The sequence below is a fragment of the Oncorhynchus clarkii genome, chromosome 30, assembly GCF_045791955.1.
Source record: "Oncorhynchus clarkii lewisi isolate Uvic-CL-2024 chromosome 30, UVic_Ocla_1.0, whole genome shotgun sequence".
NCBI classification, from domain to species: domain Eukaryota; kingdom Metazoa; phylum Chordata; class Actinopteri; order Salmoniformes; family Salmonidae; genus Oncorhynchus; species Oncorhynchus clarkii.
In genome coordinates, this window is record NC_092176.1 from 31,934,225 (window position 1) to 31,952,288 (window position 18,064).

The 18,064-nt window shown below is 43.7% G+C and overlaps 1 protein-coding gene across 3 annotated transcripts in view; it reads right to left on the reverse strand.

Annotated features, from left to right (window-relative positions):
- The window catches only part of LOC139389922 (ephrin-A5-like), a 194,561-nt gene that overhangs the window by 34,623 nt on the left and 141,874 nt on the right, over positions 1-18,064 (reverse strand). For all 3 annotated transcript variants that reach the window (XM_071136957.1, XM_071136956.1, XM_071136955.1), the window contains exon 2: positions 5,415-5,707. In XM_071136957.1, the coding sequence (XP_070993058.1) occupies positions 5,415-5,707 (293 nt within the window). The remainder of the gene's footprint in view (positions 1-5,414; positions 5,708-18,064) is intronic.

The following is an 18,064-nucleotide window of genomic DNA, read 5'->3' on the forward strand; positions in this document are numbered from 1 at the left end:
ATCTGATAGCATGCAACACCCCAAAATGCCTGAATGCGATGTAAACAAAGATTTAGCTTAGCCGGCGCTACACAAAACGCAGAAATAAAATATAAAACATTCATTACCTTTGACAAGCTTCTTTCTTGGCACTCCTATATGCCCCATAAACATCACTATTGGGTCTTTTTTTCGTTTAAATCGGTCCATATATACCCAAAATAGCTTTCTATGGAAGCTGTGTGATTCAGAAAAAAAACATTGTTTTAAAACGCTGCGTCATTTTTTTAAATTAAAAAAGTCGACGATAAACTTTCACAAAACACTTCTAAATACTTTTGTAATCCAACTTTAGGTATTAGTAAACGTTTATAATCTATCAAAATGATTACAGGGCGATGTATATTCAATAGCTCCTCGTCTTCAAATCAATGGCTGCCAATGTGCACATTCAAAACATCCTGGTGGAGACCGGAAGAAATTGAATCCAGTTAGTTGGATTTACCAAGAAAAAAGTCCCTGGAAAATGACAACAATGGCGACATCGTGTGGAATCTGTAGGAATTGCATGCAGGTCCATAATTAATTTTGTGCCCTTTTAACAACCCATGAAAGTGACGCATGGAAATAATTTTTAGCTTTCAGAGAGCAGTTTTTCTTGCGCTTTTCGATGAAACACACGATCTGTTATAGTCACAGCCGTGATTTAACCAGTTTTAGAAACTTCAGAGTGTTTTCTATCCACACATAATAATCATATGCATATACTATATTCCTGGCATGAGTAGCAGGACGCTGAAAAGTTGCGCGATTTTTAACAGAATGTTCGAAAAAAGAAGGGGTAGACTTAAGAGGTTTTAAACCAAGGCAAGCAGCCTGTTTTTATTTATAAGCTGTTTTCAACTGGTCAATTTCAAATGATTTTCTTACGTGTTTTCGTCTCTAAGAACAGTTTGAATTGAGGTGTGTTTCGCCTCCTCATTCATTCACATAAAAGTAGTACTTTTTACTTTTGCGGGCAATACATTTTTTTGTACATTTCTGACTCGGACAAAATTCCCTAAGCACTTTTCAATTGTTTGTGCAGTTCAAGTCTGCAGACATTTGCGCATCTCCCGTCAGAATAGAATCTGCACACACGTGTTCACATTTTCTTTCTGTTGCCTGCATAGCAGTCATTGTTGTTTTCATTACTAATAATAACTTTGGAAATGTGTGCATTTCTATCAAAATAAGTGTCTTATTACGTTATAAAAGTTTATGTATGTCGTGTCATATCGTTTCTACTGTAGCTCACTCTTTGTATGGAGCATAATATATTTGTGTATATTCCTTATAACCGTGGACACGTGAGGTAACATTACTAATTTTATAATCTTTATGGTGTTATATTCAATTGTGCTTATGTAGCTAGCTACATTCTTCTATTAGCTCTGTAAAACAATGGTAATTGCATCAGAGAAGTATTAGCTTGTGTTGTATTTTGAAGCTACCCTGGCCTTATGCCTCCAAAGTGGCGCAGTGGTCTAAGGCACAGCATCTCAGTGCTAGAGGCATTACTACAGACACACTGGTTCAAAACCAGGCTGCGTAAGTGACTTGTTATGTTATAATAGTTTCTGTATATGAACTGTACTTCCAATTACAAAAAAAACCTTGATCAGTAATCATCTCACCAGTTAGTTGGTGGCCATTGAGGGCAGTGTTGATCAGATGGAAAAATATCTTGGTTATTTTCTGAGTGCATTCCACAAAGCTGTTAATCATGTCCTCCTTATCCACTGCCCCCATTTTGAGGTTATAGTCAAGCACATAGTCTGGTTTGATTTTTCTCTCTCCCGTCAGGTGGTCCACCTTCCCTGTGGCTGACATGGTTGCTGTACGGACAGTGGAGAGGACATGGACGTCTCGTTTGTCATGCCATTTTACTGCCAGCTGTTGACCGTTCTCGTTGAACTTCACCTGCGCTCTCTGCATCTTCCTGCATCTGAATGCCGGCATCCCCTTCCTGTTCGACCTGACTGTGCCACAGGCCCCTGTGCTGTTGGAGAGCAGCTCAGTCCCCAGAGTGTGGGACTGCTGTGACAATTGTCCACATACAAAGTGTGTCCCTTGCTGAGATGAGGAGCCAGCACGGTCATCACCATGGACCCGGATACCCCAAGCCCATCATAATGTTGAATGTCAGTGGTGGACCCTGTGTAAACTATAATGTCTTCACGTTGCACATGACAAAGAACTTGACCTCAAACCTGTGCCTTTTGGAGGGTATATATTGATGGAACACCAGCCTACCTTTCCATAACATCAGGGTCTCATCAATGCATAGGTCCTTGTATGGCACAAAGACACGACCAAATGCTGATGTCAGACTGGTGCGAACATTTCTTATTTTGTATAACCTAGGAAGTGGTCTTGGGAAAAAAGGGTGGCAAAGAAGGGAGTTGCAAACATAGGATCTGTGCTCCAGTATTCTCGTAGGGAGTTCTTCTTTACTATCCCCATGAGAAGGACTGTCACCAGGAAGGTATAAATTTCACTAATTGTGGCTGTCACCCATTTAGCGAGTTTCTCCCTCACTCCTGGCTCTCTCTTCTCCTGTAGCTCCAAGGCATAGTGATTGGTCTCCTCTACTATGTCTCCCACCAACTCCTCTGTCAGAAACAACTTGAAGCACTCAGATGGAAAGGGAAAGGGGCATTGCACTCCAGACTGGGACTCATCAAAGAAAACAGCAGGGCCAGGAGGGGTGAAATGGCTGGCGGCCTTCCAGCTACCTCAGAATTCCTGTACTTCATCCACTGTCGATCTGCCTCCATCACCACCAGCATCTTCAAAGGGACCTGGGACTTCGTCAGTGGATAAGGAGTCCTCAGATTCAGGGTTCTCAATGGCTACAAGGTTGGGGGGCAGCTCCTCACTGTCACTGTCAGAATCTGATTCCTGACTTTCATACTCAGACTCATTGTCAGAATTAAAATAATCTCCAGAATTTCCACATTTGTGAGTGGTGTCCTTTTGAAAGACATTGCTAATGATACAGCTTATCTCACTAGCTACATACATAAACATACATAAACAACAACACTGAATGGCTCAGAGCGGGAGTGAGAGGTTATGTGATTGACCGCCGGCTCGCGCCACTTGCATCAATAAATCACTATCAGAAAATGTTTTGTGTGGTAATTATTGATATATTTACTGTTTTATTCACATGTTTTCAAGTACTATTTACAAATCAATCATTCCAATTATTGCATAGATTGTAACGAGCATATATTATGTGTGTAAAATACTTTTTTGAAGGTTGTACTAATTATGATGTGCTAAGCTAATTCCAGCTATGTGTGGAGCCGTGTTTGTTGACATACAATGCATTCTGGTTGTGACATAATAGTCTGTCGGACCAAAGATTTTATAACAAAATGAGGTGAGTAAGGGTTCATTTATTTTTTGAGAACTTCTGGAAGTGATTGGTGGGATGTAAATGATGGTAGATGACACACCCCCTTAAACATGCATGCAATAAACAGATCAAATTCATCTTGTCTTCTTATCTTTGGTTTCTGTGAGAAAAAAAGAATGGCGGCACGCAGAAACTACCTACCGTAGGATTACTTTCGATTTCTAGAAAGTCAATTATTTCGATCAATGGTGAGCTCACCCGTGATGTGATTAATTATAATAGAAATTGCTATTAGCTAATTCATATTGTAGTAGTGTGTCAGCCGAGAGTTATAAAAATATGACCGCTTGTGTTACGTCAATATTTCCTCAGTTAGCGCTAGGACAAATGCAACCTACATTTTTTTCAGTTTGGATGAGTGTGTTATGCTGTAGATACTTCTGTGAATGTCATCAAAAAATAAACTGCTCACATTCTGGCCATTACTTTTTAAGGACTGTGTTCGTGCAAAATGTTTCTGAAAAAACATGTGTGGTCAGCTCAAATGCTGATTGTTGCGTCATTCAAAACTGTCCGTTCTAAATAAGCATTCTAAATAAGCGTTCTAATCACACTGGTTTGATCGTATGCTACAGTGACCGCTGCAGAATTCAAATAATGACCACATCATATAGCTGACAACATCTTAACTTGAGCTAATTTGTATTCATTATTACAGGAAAATAAACTCACAACAAGATCATTATTTACAAGTTAATGGCAAGCTAATTAGAGATAAATAACTTACGGTTGTGATTGTGACTAAATAAAAGCAGGGCATTCTAACTGAGATTTTTAGAACTTGGACATCGTGTCTTCGGCCTAACGTTCTATCCTAGTTTTACTTTGGTGCAGGTCATGTTGTTCTTCACATTACCGTATCTGGTTAACAAATACTATATGAAATAAAAGTAACATTCATTTGTCACATTCTCAAGATACAGCAGATGTAAACGGTAGTGAGAAATAGTACCTTGTTTAGACATGTAGCTAGCTAGCTAAGCAATTAACGATAATCCCAACTCATAACGTTACTACCCTGTATGAATCAGCAGGCAGCTAACCAACTAGATTCAGTGATAGCTAGCTAGTTAACATTAGGCTATAACTATCAATGGCAATGGCTCTGAGATACGAATGATATTACTACACAGATCATACACATAACATTAGCTAGCGAGCCAGCCAGCTAACGTTGGCTACCTAGCTAACAGTACACTTTAACTTGCAATGAAAATGACTTTCTGACAAAACATGAAATGTATAATATCTGAAAATGTAGCTAGCTAGACTCTCTTACCTGGATGAAGATGGATGAACACTTCTCATTCTCTGTCATGGATGCCACGGATGCCATGGTTGCCCTTAGTTTGAAAATGTAATCCGGAGACAGGTGTTTTATACAGCAGCCTTCTGTGTGTTTTCTTTTTAACTCCCTCCACATATTTGCAATCAAACGCCAGAATCTCCTTAGCTATCATACTCTGCTTCCACTAATTTAAAAACCTGTCCTTCAGAAAGTGGAGAGCAACACTTTTGCAGTTATTTGTGATATCTTTAAAAAAAGAACGGATACCTACACATACTGAGCAGCCATTGTTATAGACAGAAGTGTGCTACATGGCAGACCAATCTGAACTCATCTCTTGGCATGTCCAGCCCATCCATTATCTCAGCCAATCATGGCTAGCGGGAAGGTTCATGCATTTTTTAAATGTATTTATGTTCAAATGCCTCTCCTATGAAGTATTGATGTACGATATATGCCTAGTTTCCTGAAACGAGTCACATATTCTTCCAATGCAAACTTGGATGTGAAATGGTTGTTCTTCTGATACAACTGCATACAATTCTAAACACCTTAAGGGCTGCATCTGCCGTCCACTCTGACATCAGACTGACTTCAACACACATGACTTCAACACATAACAGTGCTCTCTATGACTCTCACATACAATAACAATATATGGTGATATACGTCAATACTCACAGATGTAGTAGTACTCTCTGCCCGGTCTGAACTCGAAGCCCAGAGAGAAGGGGGTGAAGAGCTGGAACTTCTCAGAGAACTTGAGTGGTCCATTGGGGGAGTGAGGCCTGTTACACTCCCAGCGTTTAAAGCCCTTGGCTGTGTGGTCACACGTACTGTAGCCGTCGTAGTTGACCATGTAGAGGACATAGCGCTCCATCAGCTCCTCCGGCACCATGTCTTCATAGTGGGGACAGAACACATCCAGGTAGTCGTTTATACACACGTCAATGTGATAGTCTCCACGATGGAACCTGATTGGACAGAAGGGAAGGAAGAGAACGTTAGTGTTTGGTAGACTGATGAAGGGCTTCAGTTACAGATGGAATTGAAGATAAAATCAGCACTTAGTCAGAATGACTTTATTCCCCAATAACAGTCGTACACCATTGAATGTGCCTCAAAAACTTTACGTTTAAAAAAATGTTTTAGGGAGAGGGAAGGAGGGAGGGAGGGAGAGAAAAAGAGAGGGAATGAGGGAGAGAAACAAAGTGTTTGAAAGTGCCTCAAAAACGTTACAATTATTTATCAATTATCAACAACAGTACATTACATAACACCGCCAAGAAGGAAGTGACTTTACTCTGCACAACCTGATTTAGTAGTACTTTCAAAGTAGAAGTAACATTCATGGTCCTAAACACATTTCTGCAGTACACAGTGTTCTGGACATTGAAGTCAACGTGACTTGATGAGTACATTCCCACTCCAAGTCCACTTCACTTCATATCAACAATATCACTGAAGACAACTTAAACATCCTCAATTATAAAACTCACACACATATGTATGTGTGAGTGCGCACGCACACACACAACAGTCATGTTAACATTTTCTCAATGTTATACAGTATGTTGATTAATTTGTTTAGATGTTTATGAGTGCAGGTTGGATCTTTCAACATTCTTCAGATACCCCTCAGAAATGTGCAAGCAATCGTTCTTAACATTTGGCTTTAGTTAACGAGGAGGTTTGTCTATAAATCCGTCCCAGGAAATTTATGCACACCACTTCTCTACAACATAATGTATCACACACTAAAGAATCCAACTTGGACAAAATATATCTCTTTTGGATGCCAGAAAGCACTGCGAAAAAGTACTTTTTCCTTATTTACTTCTAGCATTTTGAAAACTCAGAGAAGAGTTCAGACATCAGAGGGTTCCAGAGTCCACAGGGAGGTGTGAGATAGTTGAGGCTGTAAATGTCAAACGATACCAAAATACAGCGTGTGGTTTCCCCCAGAAGGATGTGCATAGAGGCATGTTTATAACTCCACTGATCCACAACATACTACACAGGGTCATGATGTTCTAATTCCCTCATCTGAACATACACACACACACACACACACACGCACAGGCACACACATACACAGACACAAACAGACACACACAGAGTTGGGTAGGTTACTTTCTAAATGTAATATGTTACAGTTAATAGTTACCTGTCCAAAATTGTAATCAGTAACGTAACTTTTGGATTACCACAAACTCAGTAATCTGATTACTTTCAATTACTTTGCGGTTGCTTAAGTGGCATTGGAAGAAGACAAAAATGTATATTACCAATTGAACTCCTGCCAGATAAATCAATGTTAGAGCTCACATAGTTGGCCATCAATGGATGTTGCATTTTACTTTATGTGTTATGTATGCTTCTGACCCATTCCTTTCTACTTCCAATAGAGATAACACAATTATTGGGCTATATATGTACATTAAAAAACAACGTCTGACACATTTCCAGTCTTTCCAATTAGGTAAATACCCCTTGAACATCAAGAATAGGCCAATAGTATGGAAATATACTGTATATTAGTCTATTTGTTTTACCTCAATATAACCCCAAAACAAAGGACATATTAGTCTGCTATGTTGTTTGGGTTGTTGTCATGGAGAGCTGATTGGGCTTATTGTTTCAAAATATGGTTGAAATATAAATGCTGCTCTAATGGAATGGCATGCTTCGTATTCTACCGAAAAGTGCTATTTGCTTAATGTGAAAGAATTGAATTCTATAATACATACTACGGATAGGCCTATTGTTTACATTTTTGTTGGTGATACCATAGAATTACAAACTAGAACACTTAATTCATTTCAAATAAGATATGATATGGGGTAGCCTAGTGGTTAGAGTGTTGGGCTGGTAACGGTAAAGGTTGCAAGTTCAAATCCCCAAGCTGACAAGGTAAAAATCTGTCATTCTGCCCCTGAACAAGGCAGTTAACCCACTGTTCCAAGGCTGTCATTGAAAATAAGAATTTGTTCCTAGGCTGTCATTGAAAATAAGAATTTGTTCTTAACTGACTTGTCTAGTTAAATAAATGTAAAATAAATATCTCAATAAGGTGTTGAAGTCTTTCAAAAGTGTACAAGTTTAAGCATATGTTCATTAGGCCTTTGGAAATGTTTTTTTATCGGTACGAATTAGATTGAGCAATCAAAGCCCGCTCATGGTCTTCATAAATTAAACATGTTTTCGACTGTATGTGCGGAGGAACTCCCTCAAACTATTATTCCACAGGTTGGGATCCACGCTATGCAGCTGCAAGAGCACATTTTTCACTGGCTGTCCAGGGGTCGCATTAACAGTGATTGATAGGCAGCTTAGCCTACACTTCTGAAATTCAATCATTTTTGGGGTATAATACACCTACATTTGTGACATTTGTGATACATTTGTGATCAGTCATCCACAACCATATATTTGAGAGAGCAGCAGTGTGATGCATATCATTGCTATGCAGATATCAATAATAGGCCCATAGACTACAACGCCCCCGTCTTCCTTACCTCCAAGTGTTTACTCCAGTTGGTCATATAATCTTTGATGCCGACAGCAGTTATATCACTGGAAAACATGCGCTGGACGGTAGGCTACAAAAGCCTATTCCTGCTCTTTTCCAGCGATCCATCAAACACATTTGTGTGTCATCATGGTGGTCTCTGATGTGGTCAGCCTCACTCAGGCAGAACAAACTTAAACTTGCACCTTTTTTCAATGCTAAATTCAATGTCATTGAGAAAACAGAAAGGTGTCATTAAGTATTCTTTCGAAAACAATCTTTCTGAATTTCAAAGTAATCCAAGAAGTTATCATCTAGTTTTTCAAAAGTATCTGTAATCTGATTACAATTTTTTATTTGGTAACGTAACAGATTACAGTTTGTAATCCGTTAATCCCCAACCCTGGACACACACGCACACACACACACAAGCTTGCCCACACACACACACACAGTGTGGCTCAGGTCCGAATTCCTCTTTGATTTGTCTACTAACAACTGTCTGACCATGCCTCAGAGGAATTCGTGTGAATGTCGTTAGAGCAGTTGGCAGAGGGGTGGATCTGGGGAAAGCTGACTCTAACTTCAGGTTGCTGACCCTAACTCAACCCTGAAAAGAGACTTTCATTCTCTACCTAACCTTTGCTATGTCTGGACCTGAGAAGAGGTCAATTTTTAATTGAAAACCTCTCTGCCTTGTACATGGGACTTAGACAGCACTTAACACACTGCCCTTCCTCTCGTCTACACTTCATCCTCTACTCCTCATCTCTCCTTTTTCCAATTTCTCTTCTCCCCTCCCCACACAAACTCTCTCTCTCTCTCTCTCTCTCCTTCTCCCCTCCCCACACAAACTCTCTCTCTCTCTCTCTCTCTCTCTCCTTCTCCCCTCCCCACACAAACTCTCTCTCTCTCTCTCTCTCTCCTTCTCCCCTCCCCACACAAACTCTCTCTCTCTCTCTCTCTCTCTCTTTCCCCTCATCTCTCTTCTTTTTTTAACTTTACCTCTCTCCCTCCCTCTCTCCTCCCTTTTCTCCTTCCACCCTCTCTCTCCTTCTCCCCTCCCTCCCTCCTCCAACATTCTCTCCTCACTCTGACAGAGTTGGCTCTGCAGCCAAGGAAAGCAGACTGCCTTTGATGTTACGATGATAAAGGTGGTCTGGGCGCATTATTAATCACACTCTGATGGGGACAATACACACACACACACACACACACACACACACACACACACACACACACACACACACACACTTCATTCCTCCCCAGTTGTTTGTGGACAGGGAGGGGGCGAGAATTGCCTTTGATTGTCCATCTCTCTTTGTGGAGTATCACGTTCTATTTGTAAGCCTTCACTAACACAATGTTAATATTGGAGAGTGGGCTAGCTTGAAGACTCTGTGACTGACACCATCTGTTCGGTGTGTGTGTGTGTGTGTGTGTGTGTGTGTGTGTGTGTGTGTGTGTGTGTGTGTGTGTTTGCGGTATGTAACATGTGTGTATGTACGGTTGTGTGATGTTTATGCTAGCGTCTAATGCTGCTTTCCTGTGTTTACTCATTCAGAATAAATAGCTGAGTGAAACTGTTTACCTTTCCGGCAGCATCTCATGTGTAACATCTCATTTAAAACATGTCATTGCAACCCACAGGCAGAGTAAAACATCTCCTCTGGCTTAAATGTCACTGACTTAATAATCACATCCTCTCACAACACACATTTCCTCTGCTCAGCCTCTCTGCTGTGTGTGTACATGGGTTTGTTTGTGTGTACACATTATGGTTTCCCTTCACCCCCAGACTACTTCCTGTGTGTGTGTGTGTGAGTGTGTGTGTGTGCGTGTGTGTCTGTGTGTGTGCGTTTGTGCATGTGTGAGTGGGTTTGGGATCTCATAGTTTCCCTTTGAAATTCAACTTTACTATGGATGAACATCTATTTTTGACATAATAATTCCAGATGGTTACAGGGTTAATTTTGCGTGGTTACAGGGTTAATTCCACGTGGGTACACTGTTAATTCCACGTGGTTACAGGGTTCATTCTGCGTGGTTACAGGGTTAATTCCGCATGGTTACAGGGTTAATTCCACGTGGTTACAGGGTTAATTCCATGTGGTTACAGGGTTAATTCCACATGTTTACAGGGTTAATTCCACGTGGTTACAGGGTTAATTCTACGAGGTTACAGGATTAATTCACGTGGTTACAGGGTTAATTCCACGTGGTTACAGGGTTAATTCCATGTGGTTACAGGGTTAATTCCACGTGGTTACAGGGTTAATTCCATGTGGTTACAGGGTTAATTCCACGTGTTTACAGGATTAATTCCACGTGGTTACAGGGTTAATTCCATGTGGTTACAGGGTTAATTCCACGTGGTTACAGGGTTAATTCAACATGGTTACAGGGTTAATTCCATGTGGTTACAGGGTTAATTCCATTGTGGTTACAGGATTAATTCCATGTGGTTACAGGATTAATTGTCACGCCCTGACCATAGTTTACTTTGTATTTTCTATGTTTTGATTGGTCAGGGTGTGATCTGAGTGGGTATTCTATGTTTCATGTCTTGTTTGTCTATTTCTATGTTCAGCCTGATATGGTTCTCAGTCAGAGGCAGGTGTTCGTCATTGTCTCTGATTGGGAACCATATTTAGGTAGCCTGGGTTTCACTGTGTGTTTGTGGGTGATTGTTCCTGTCCTATGTGTTCCTGTCTATGTGTTTTTCACCAGATAGGCTGTTTAGGTTTTCGTTACGTTCGTTACGTTTTGTTTTGTAGTATTGTATTGGAGATTCGTGTTTCGTATTATTAATAAACATGGATCGTAAACCACACGCTGCATTTTGGTCCGACTCTCCTTCTCATCAAGAAAACCGTTACAGAATCACCCACCACCAACGGACCAAGCAGCGTGTCAACAGGCAGGAGCAGCGCGAGGAGAAGCGCAATAAGGATTTCTGGACATGGGAGGAAATCCTCGACGGGAGAGGACCCTGGGCTAAACCAGGGGAGTGTAGCCGCCCAAAGGTGCAGCAGGAGAAGAGGCAACAGGAGCAGCCCAAAGAGGAGGTATGGACATGGGAGGACGAATTAGAAGGAAGAGGACCCTGGGCTCAGCCAGGAGAATATCGCCGCCCCAAAGAAGAACTGGAGGCGGCGAAAGCGGAGAGGCGCAGATATGAGGAGGCAGCACGACGTAGCGGATGGAAGCCTGAGAGGCAGCCCCAAAAATTTCTTGGGGGGGGGCTAACAGGGAGTATGGCTACGCCAGGTAGGAGACCTGGGCAGACTCCCTGTGCTTACCGGGGGGCTAGAGAGACCGGACAGGCACCGTGTTATGCAGTGGTGCGCACGGTGTCTCCAGTGCGGGTGCATAGCCCGGTGCGGTATATTCCAGCTCCGCGTGTCTGCCGGGCTAGATTGAGCGTCGAGCCTAATGCCATGAAGCCGGCTCTACGCAGCTGGTCCCCAGTGCGTCTCCTTGGGCCGGCTTACATGGCACCAGCCTTGCGCTCGGTGTCTCCGGTTCGCCTGCATAGCCCAGTGCGGGCTATTCCACCTCGCCGCACTGGCAGGGCGACCGTGAGCATTCAACCAGGTAAGGTTGGGCAGGCTCGGTGCTCAAGAGCTCCAGTGCGCCTGCACGGTCCGGTTTTTCCAGTACCACCTCCACACCCCAGCCCTCCGGTAGCAGCTCCCCGCACCAGGCTTCCTGTGCGTGTCCTTGGCCCAGTACCACCAGTGCCAGTACCACGCATCAGGCCTACAGTGCGCCTCGCCTGTCCAGCGCTGTCGGAGCCCTCCTCCTCTCCAGCGCTGTCGGAGTCTCCCGCCTGTTTAGCGCTGTCAGAGCTTTCCGCCTCTACAGCGCTGCCGGAGTCTCCCGCCTGTTCAGAACTGCCAGTTAGCATAGAGCTGCCAGTTAGCATAGAGCTGCCAGTTAGCTTAGAGCTGCCAGTTAGCAAGGAGCTGCCAGTCTGCATGGAGCTGCCAGTCTGCATGGAGCTGCCAGTCTGCATGGAGCTGCCAGTCTGCAAGGAGCCGCCAGAGCTGCCTGTCTGCAGGATGCCGCCAAAGCTGCCAGTCTGCAAGGAGCCGCCAGAGCTGCCAGTTAGCAAGGAGCCGCCAGAGCTGCCAGTTAGCATGGAGCAGCCAGGGCCGCCAGTCAGCATGGAGCAGCCAGGGCCGCCAGTCAGCATGGAGCAGCCAGGGCCGCCAGTCAGCATGGAGCAGCCAGGGCCGCCAGTCAGCATGGAGCAGCCAGTCAGCATGGAGCAGCCAGTCAGCATGGAGCAGCCAGAGCAGCCAGTCAGCATGGAGCAGCCAGAGCAGCCAGTCAGCATGGAGCAGCCAGAGCTGCCAGTCAGCATGGAGCAGTCAGTCAGCATGGAGCAGCCAGAGCTGCCAGTCAGCATGGAGCAGCCAGTCAGCATGGAGCAGACAGAGCTGCCAGTCGACCAGACTCTTCCAGATCTGCCAGTCGTCCAGACTCTTCCAGATCTGCCAGTCGTCCAGACTCTTCCAGATCTGCCAGTCGTCCAGACTCTTCCAGATCTGCCAGTCGTCCAGACTCTTCCAGATCTGCCAGTCGACCAGACTCTTCCAGATCTGCCAGTCGACCAGACTCTTCCAGATCTGCCAGTCGACCAGACTCTTCCAGATCTGCCAGTCGTCCAGACTCTTCCAGATCTGCCAGTCGTCCAGACTCTCTCAGATCTGCCAGTCGTCCAGATTCTCCCAGATCTGCCAGTCGTCCAGATTCTCCCAGATCCGCCAGTCGACCAGATTCTCCTAGATCCGCCAGTCGACCAGATTCTCCCAGATCCGCCAGTCGACCAGATTCTCCCAGATCCGCCAGTCGACCAGATTCTCCCAGATCCGCCAGTCGACCAGATTCTCCCAGATCCGCCAGTCGACCAGATTCTCCCAGATCCGCCAGTCGACCAGATTCTCCCAGATCCGCCAGTCGACCAGATTCTCCCAGATCCGCCAGTCGACCAGATTCTCCCAGATCCGCCAGTCGACCAGATTCTCCCAGATCCGCCAGTCGACCAGATTCTCCCAGATCCGCCAGTCGACCAGATTCTCCCAGATCTGCTAGTCGACCAGGATCTGCTGAAACCGCCAGCCAGCCAGGTTCTGGTAGTTTCTACTACCTGCCTGAGCTTCTTCTCAGTGCTGAGCTTCTTCTCAGTGCTGAGCTTCCTCTCAGTGCTGAGCTACCTATCTGTCCCGAGTTACCTCTGTCCCGAGCTGTCCCTCTGTCCCATGTTATCATTGTGGTGGGTAACCTATTTAGGGACGTTTAGGAGGGGGATTAAAACTGTCATGGAGTGGGGTCCACGTCCAGCGCCAGAGCCGCCACCGCGGACAGATGCCCACCCAGACCCTCCCCTATAGGTTCAGGTTTTGCGGCCGGAGTCCGCACCTTGGGGGGGGGGGTACTGTCACGCCCTGACCATAGTTTACTTTGTATTTTCTATGTTTTGATTGGTCAGGGTGTGATCTGAGTGGGTATTCTATGTTTCATGTCTTGTTTGTCTATTTCTATGTTCAGCCTGATATGGTTCTCAGTCAGAGGCAGGTGTTCGTCATTGTCTCTGATTGGGAACCATATTTAGGTAGCCTGGGTTTCACTGTGTGTTTGTGGGTGATTGTTCCTGTCCTATGTGTTCCTGTCTATGTGTTTTTCACCAGATAGGCTGTTTAGGTTTTCGTTACGTTCGTTACGTTTTGTTTTGTAGTATTGTATTGGAGATTCGTGTTTCGTATTATTAATAAACATGGATCGTAAACCACACGCTGCATTTTGGTCCGACTCTCCTTCTCATCAAGAAAACCGTTACATTAATTCCATGTGGTTACAGGGTTAATTCCACGTGTTTACAGGGTTAATTCCACGTGGTTACAAGGTTAATTCCACGTGGTTACAGGGTTAATTCCACGTGGTTACAGGGTTAAAACAGAAACAACTCAAAGGGTTAAGTTCAGATATTAATTCCGATTGGTTGGGGCTATGGTTTGGGGAAGGCTAAATGTGCTGATAGTGCCACACATTACAAAGCCAGGCAGGTGTGGGCTTATGTCCTCAGCCAAAGTCAATCTACACAAAGCCTACTAGTTCAACATCTTAGAGACAGAATGTTGTACCGATGTGTACCAGGGAGTAAAACATCAAGCATCTTCTCTAAAGGTCTGATTAACCCTTTACACGCGTGGGAATTGGACTGAATGAATATGGCTAAATTGAAATGTTTCTTACAGAAGAAATATTAAAAGCATATTCACATATTGGTAATTGAAAGGGAACCGTTTTGAGATTATGTGAAAATGATTAGAACAAAGGTGAAAACACAATGGTTTACCTGGCACAAGACTGAATCCAAACATTACACTGTTGATTTTATGTGTATTTTACCTTTACTGTAATTTTCACCACCTTTGTTGATAACACTCTGGATGCATTCAGTAGATGATAATACTATATCTGGAAAATGTGGGGTAGGTGCAATATAAGACAAAACAAATGACAAGGGTCTGACTGAGAGGACTAACTGGTGTCTCCAAGTGGCCACAATCAAGAGTCTTCAACTATAAGGTGCTTTTTTTTAGCTCTCCTAGCTCTCCGTTGAGGAAGTGGAACAAGCAAACTTGTAGTTGTTTTGTTTGCAACACAACGCTGCATCCCCATCTTCACACAATTACTGTTGTTGTTTGAAAAGCCTGTTCTATTGCCAACATGACTAGCCAAGTTATAAAATATGACATTACAGTGTTAGGCTTTCACAATGCAATTCAGGGAAAAATGTCATAATTTGGGTGCGCATAGAAAGGAGTCATGAGTCCATTCAGAAGTGTGTGCAGCGCTAATTTGATTCACAATGGACAAACATAGGCTCATTCTGTTCAGAACAACCCAGGATATGACACATGTCACCTGGTAATTGTACATCTAACACAGCGATCATAAAAGTTCTGTACATGACATGGAAATGTGAAGCGCACATTTGGCTTGTTTGTATGACATCAAAGCGGTATTTATGATAATCCTCAACATCTCATTTTTCAAAATAAATTGAGTCTTCTTAATTTACAGGATTTCCCTCGCTCATTTGCAAAAGTTGCCCAATCAGAAGGAGGGATGTGGGCAACTTATTTTTTGTGCGAGGTGCTCAAGTTCAGAACCTCTGCCAGTCAAAACCCATACAGCACTGTGAAGCCCAGAGCCAGAGCTCTGACATCATGTATAGCACGTTACTGTAGAGTTATACTGTTAAAATGTAGGCGTTCATCATTGTCCAAATCTGCCACATAAAAGGTTACAGGTAGAACAAAAAGATTGTTCATGTTTTTGATGGTCTTTGTTTATCAATAATAATGACCGTGCATTTTTTTAAACAATGCTGGAATTCACCATCAAAATGAACACTACAGAATGGACATGTAATCAAAACAAAGGAGGGAGGGATGAATAAAGGAGGTGGGAGGGACAGAGGTAAGCATGGGGCTGGTGGGGGAGAAGGATGTAATGAAAAGCTATTCTCCCTTTTCATTACACAGGTGGGATAGCCTCTCTTTCTTTCTCCCTCTCTCACATTCTCGCTGGCCCTTCCACTGTATGATTTCACTTTCAATAAATATATCTTCCTTTTTTCTTAAAGTGGTTGGATTGACTCTCTCTCGATCTCTCACTCCTACCTGTGTGTGTGTGCGTGTGTGTGTGTGTGTGTGACTTTGACATCTTCTCTACCAAATTGATCCGGCAGTAGAAGAGAGACACACTCCAAGAAAAATACCTCCCTGTTGAGTGACACACACACACACACACACACACACACACACACACACACACACACACACACAGGTAGGAGTGAGAGATCGAGAGAAAGTCAATCCTACCACTTTTATCCAACCACACACACACACTCCACTGGTAAAGTAGAAAACCTGACCAGTCCTTGATGCCCTGATCATTTAGCAGGGTAATTAAACCAGCTGTGGATGACAGGCTAATTGTCAAACCAATATAATGACATGTATTTGTTATGCTACAGCTGTTACCAGAGAGATCCAGATAACCACACAGTGCTGGGGAGGAAATGCGCTCGTAATCACCCTGGCTTTGTGTGTGTGTGTGTGTGTGTGTGTGTGGTGTTTAGACATTTTATTACCAGCTGATTAAAAATCCCCCTCGTCGGCAGGGCCGAAAACCATCCTAGCCACTTCCTACAAACACACAAACACTCTCTGAGAGTTGGGAGAGCTGAAACAGTAAGGTGAATGCAGGGTAAGGTACCGTGACACCAGTCCCTGATTGGCTTATTTCCATTTCAATTACACAGTCCATTGACACACACACACCTCACCCAAATGAACTCCCATCAGCCTCTGCTCAAGAGCTCAGCTGAGCTCCAGCCGCTGGATAGATAGAGCGAGGACGACAAAAAGAGAGGGAAGGAATGAGAAAAAGCGAGAGGGAAGGAGTGGGAGAAAGAGAAAGGGAAGGAGGGAGAAAGAGAGAGGGAAGGAGTGGGAGAAAGAGAGAGGGAAGGAGTGGGAGAAAGAGAGAGGGACGGAATGAGAAAAAGCGAGAGGGAAGGAGTGGGAGAAAGAGAGAGGGAAGGAGGGAGAAAAAGAGAGGGAAGGAGGGAGAAAAATAGAGTGGGAATGAGGAAGAGAGAGAGAGTAAGGAAGGAGAGAAGGAGAGAAAGAGAGAGGGTAGGAGTGAGAGAAAGTGAGAGATTCAAACCAACCACTTTAAGATAAAAGGAAGATATATTTATTGAAAGTGAAATCATACAATGGAAGGGCCAGAGAGAATGTGAGAGAGAGAACGAGAGAGGCTATCCCACCTGTGCAATGAAAAAGGAGAATAGCTTTTCATTACATCCTTCTCCTCCACCAGCCCCATGCCTCCCTCCCTCCTCCTCTCTTCCTCCCTCTCACCTCCTTCTCTATCCCTCCCTCTCTCTCTTTTTTATTCATAGTTACAGTGCCTTGCGAAAGTATTCGGGCCCCTTGAACTTTGCGACCTTTTGCCACATTTCAGGCTTCAAACATAAAGATATAAAACTGTATTTTTTTGTGAAGAATCAACAACAAGTGGGACACAATCATGAAGTGGAGCGACATTTATTGGATATTTCAAACTTTTTTAACAAATCAAAAATTTAAAAATTGGGCGTGCAAAATTATTCAGCCCCCTTAAGTTAATACTTTGTAGCGCCACCTTTTGCTGCGATTACAGCTGTAAGTCGCTTGGGGTATATCTCTATCAGTTTTGCACATCGAGAGACTGAAATTTTTTCCCATTCCTCCTTGCAAAACAGCTCGAGCTCAGTGAGGTTGGATGGAGAGCATTTGTGAACAGCAGTTTTCAGTTCTTTCCACAGATTCTCGATTGGATTCAGGTCTGGACTTTGACTTGGCCATTCTAACACCTGGATATGTTTATTTTTGAACCATTCCATTGTAGATTTTGCTTTATGTTTTGGATCATTGTCTTGTTGGAAGACAAATCTCCGTCCCAGTCTCAGGTCTTTTGCAGACTCCATCAGGTTTTCTTCCAGAATGGTCCTGTATTTGGCTCCATCCATCTTCCCATCAATTTTAACCATCTTCCCTGTCCCTGCTGAAGAAAAGCAGGCCCAAACCATGATGCTGCCACCACCATGTTTGACAGTGGGGATGGTGTGTTCAGCTGTGTTGCTTTTACGCCAAACACAACGTTTTGCATTGTTGCCAAAAAGTTCAATTTTGGTTTCATCTGACCAGAGCACCTTCTTCCACATGTTTGGTGTGTCTTCCAGGTGGCTTGTGGC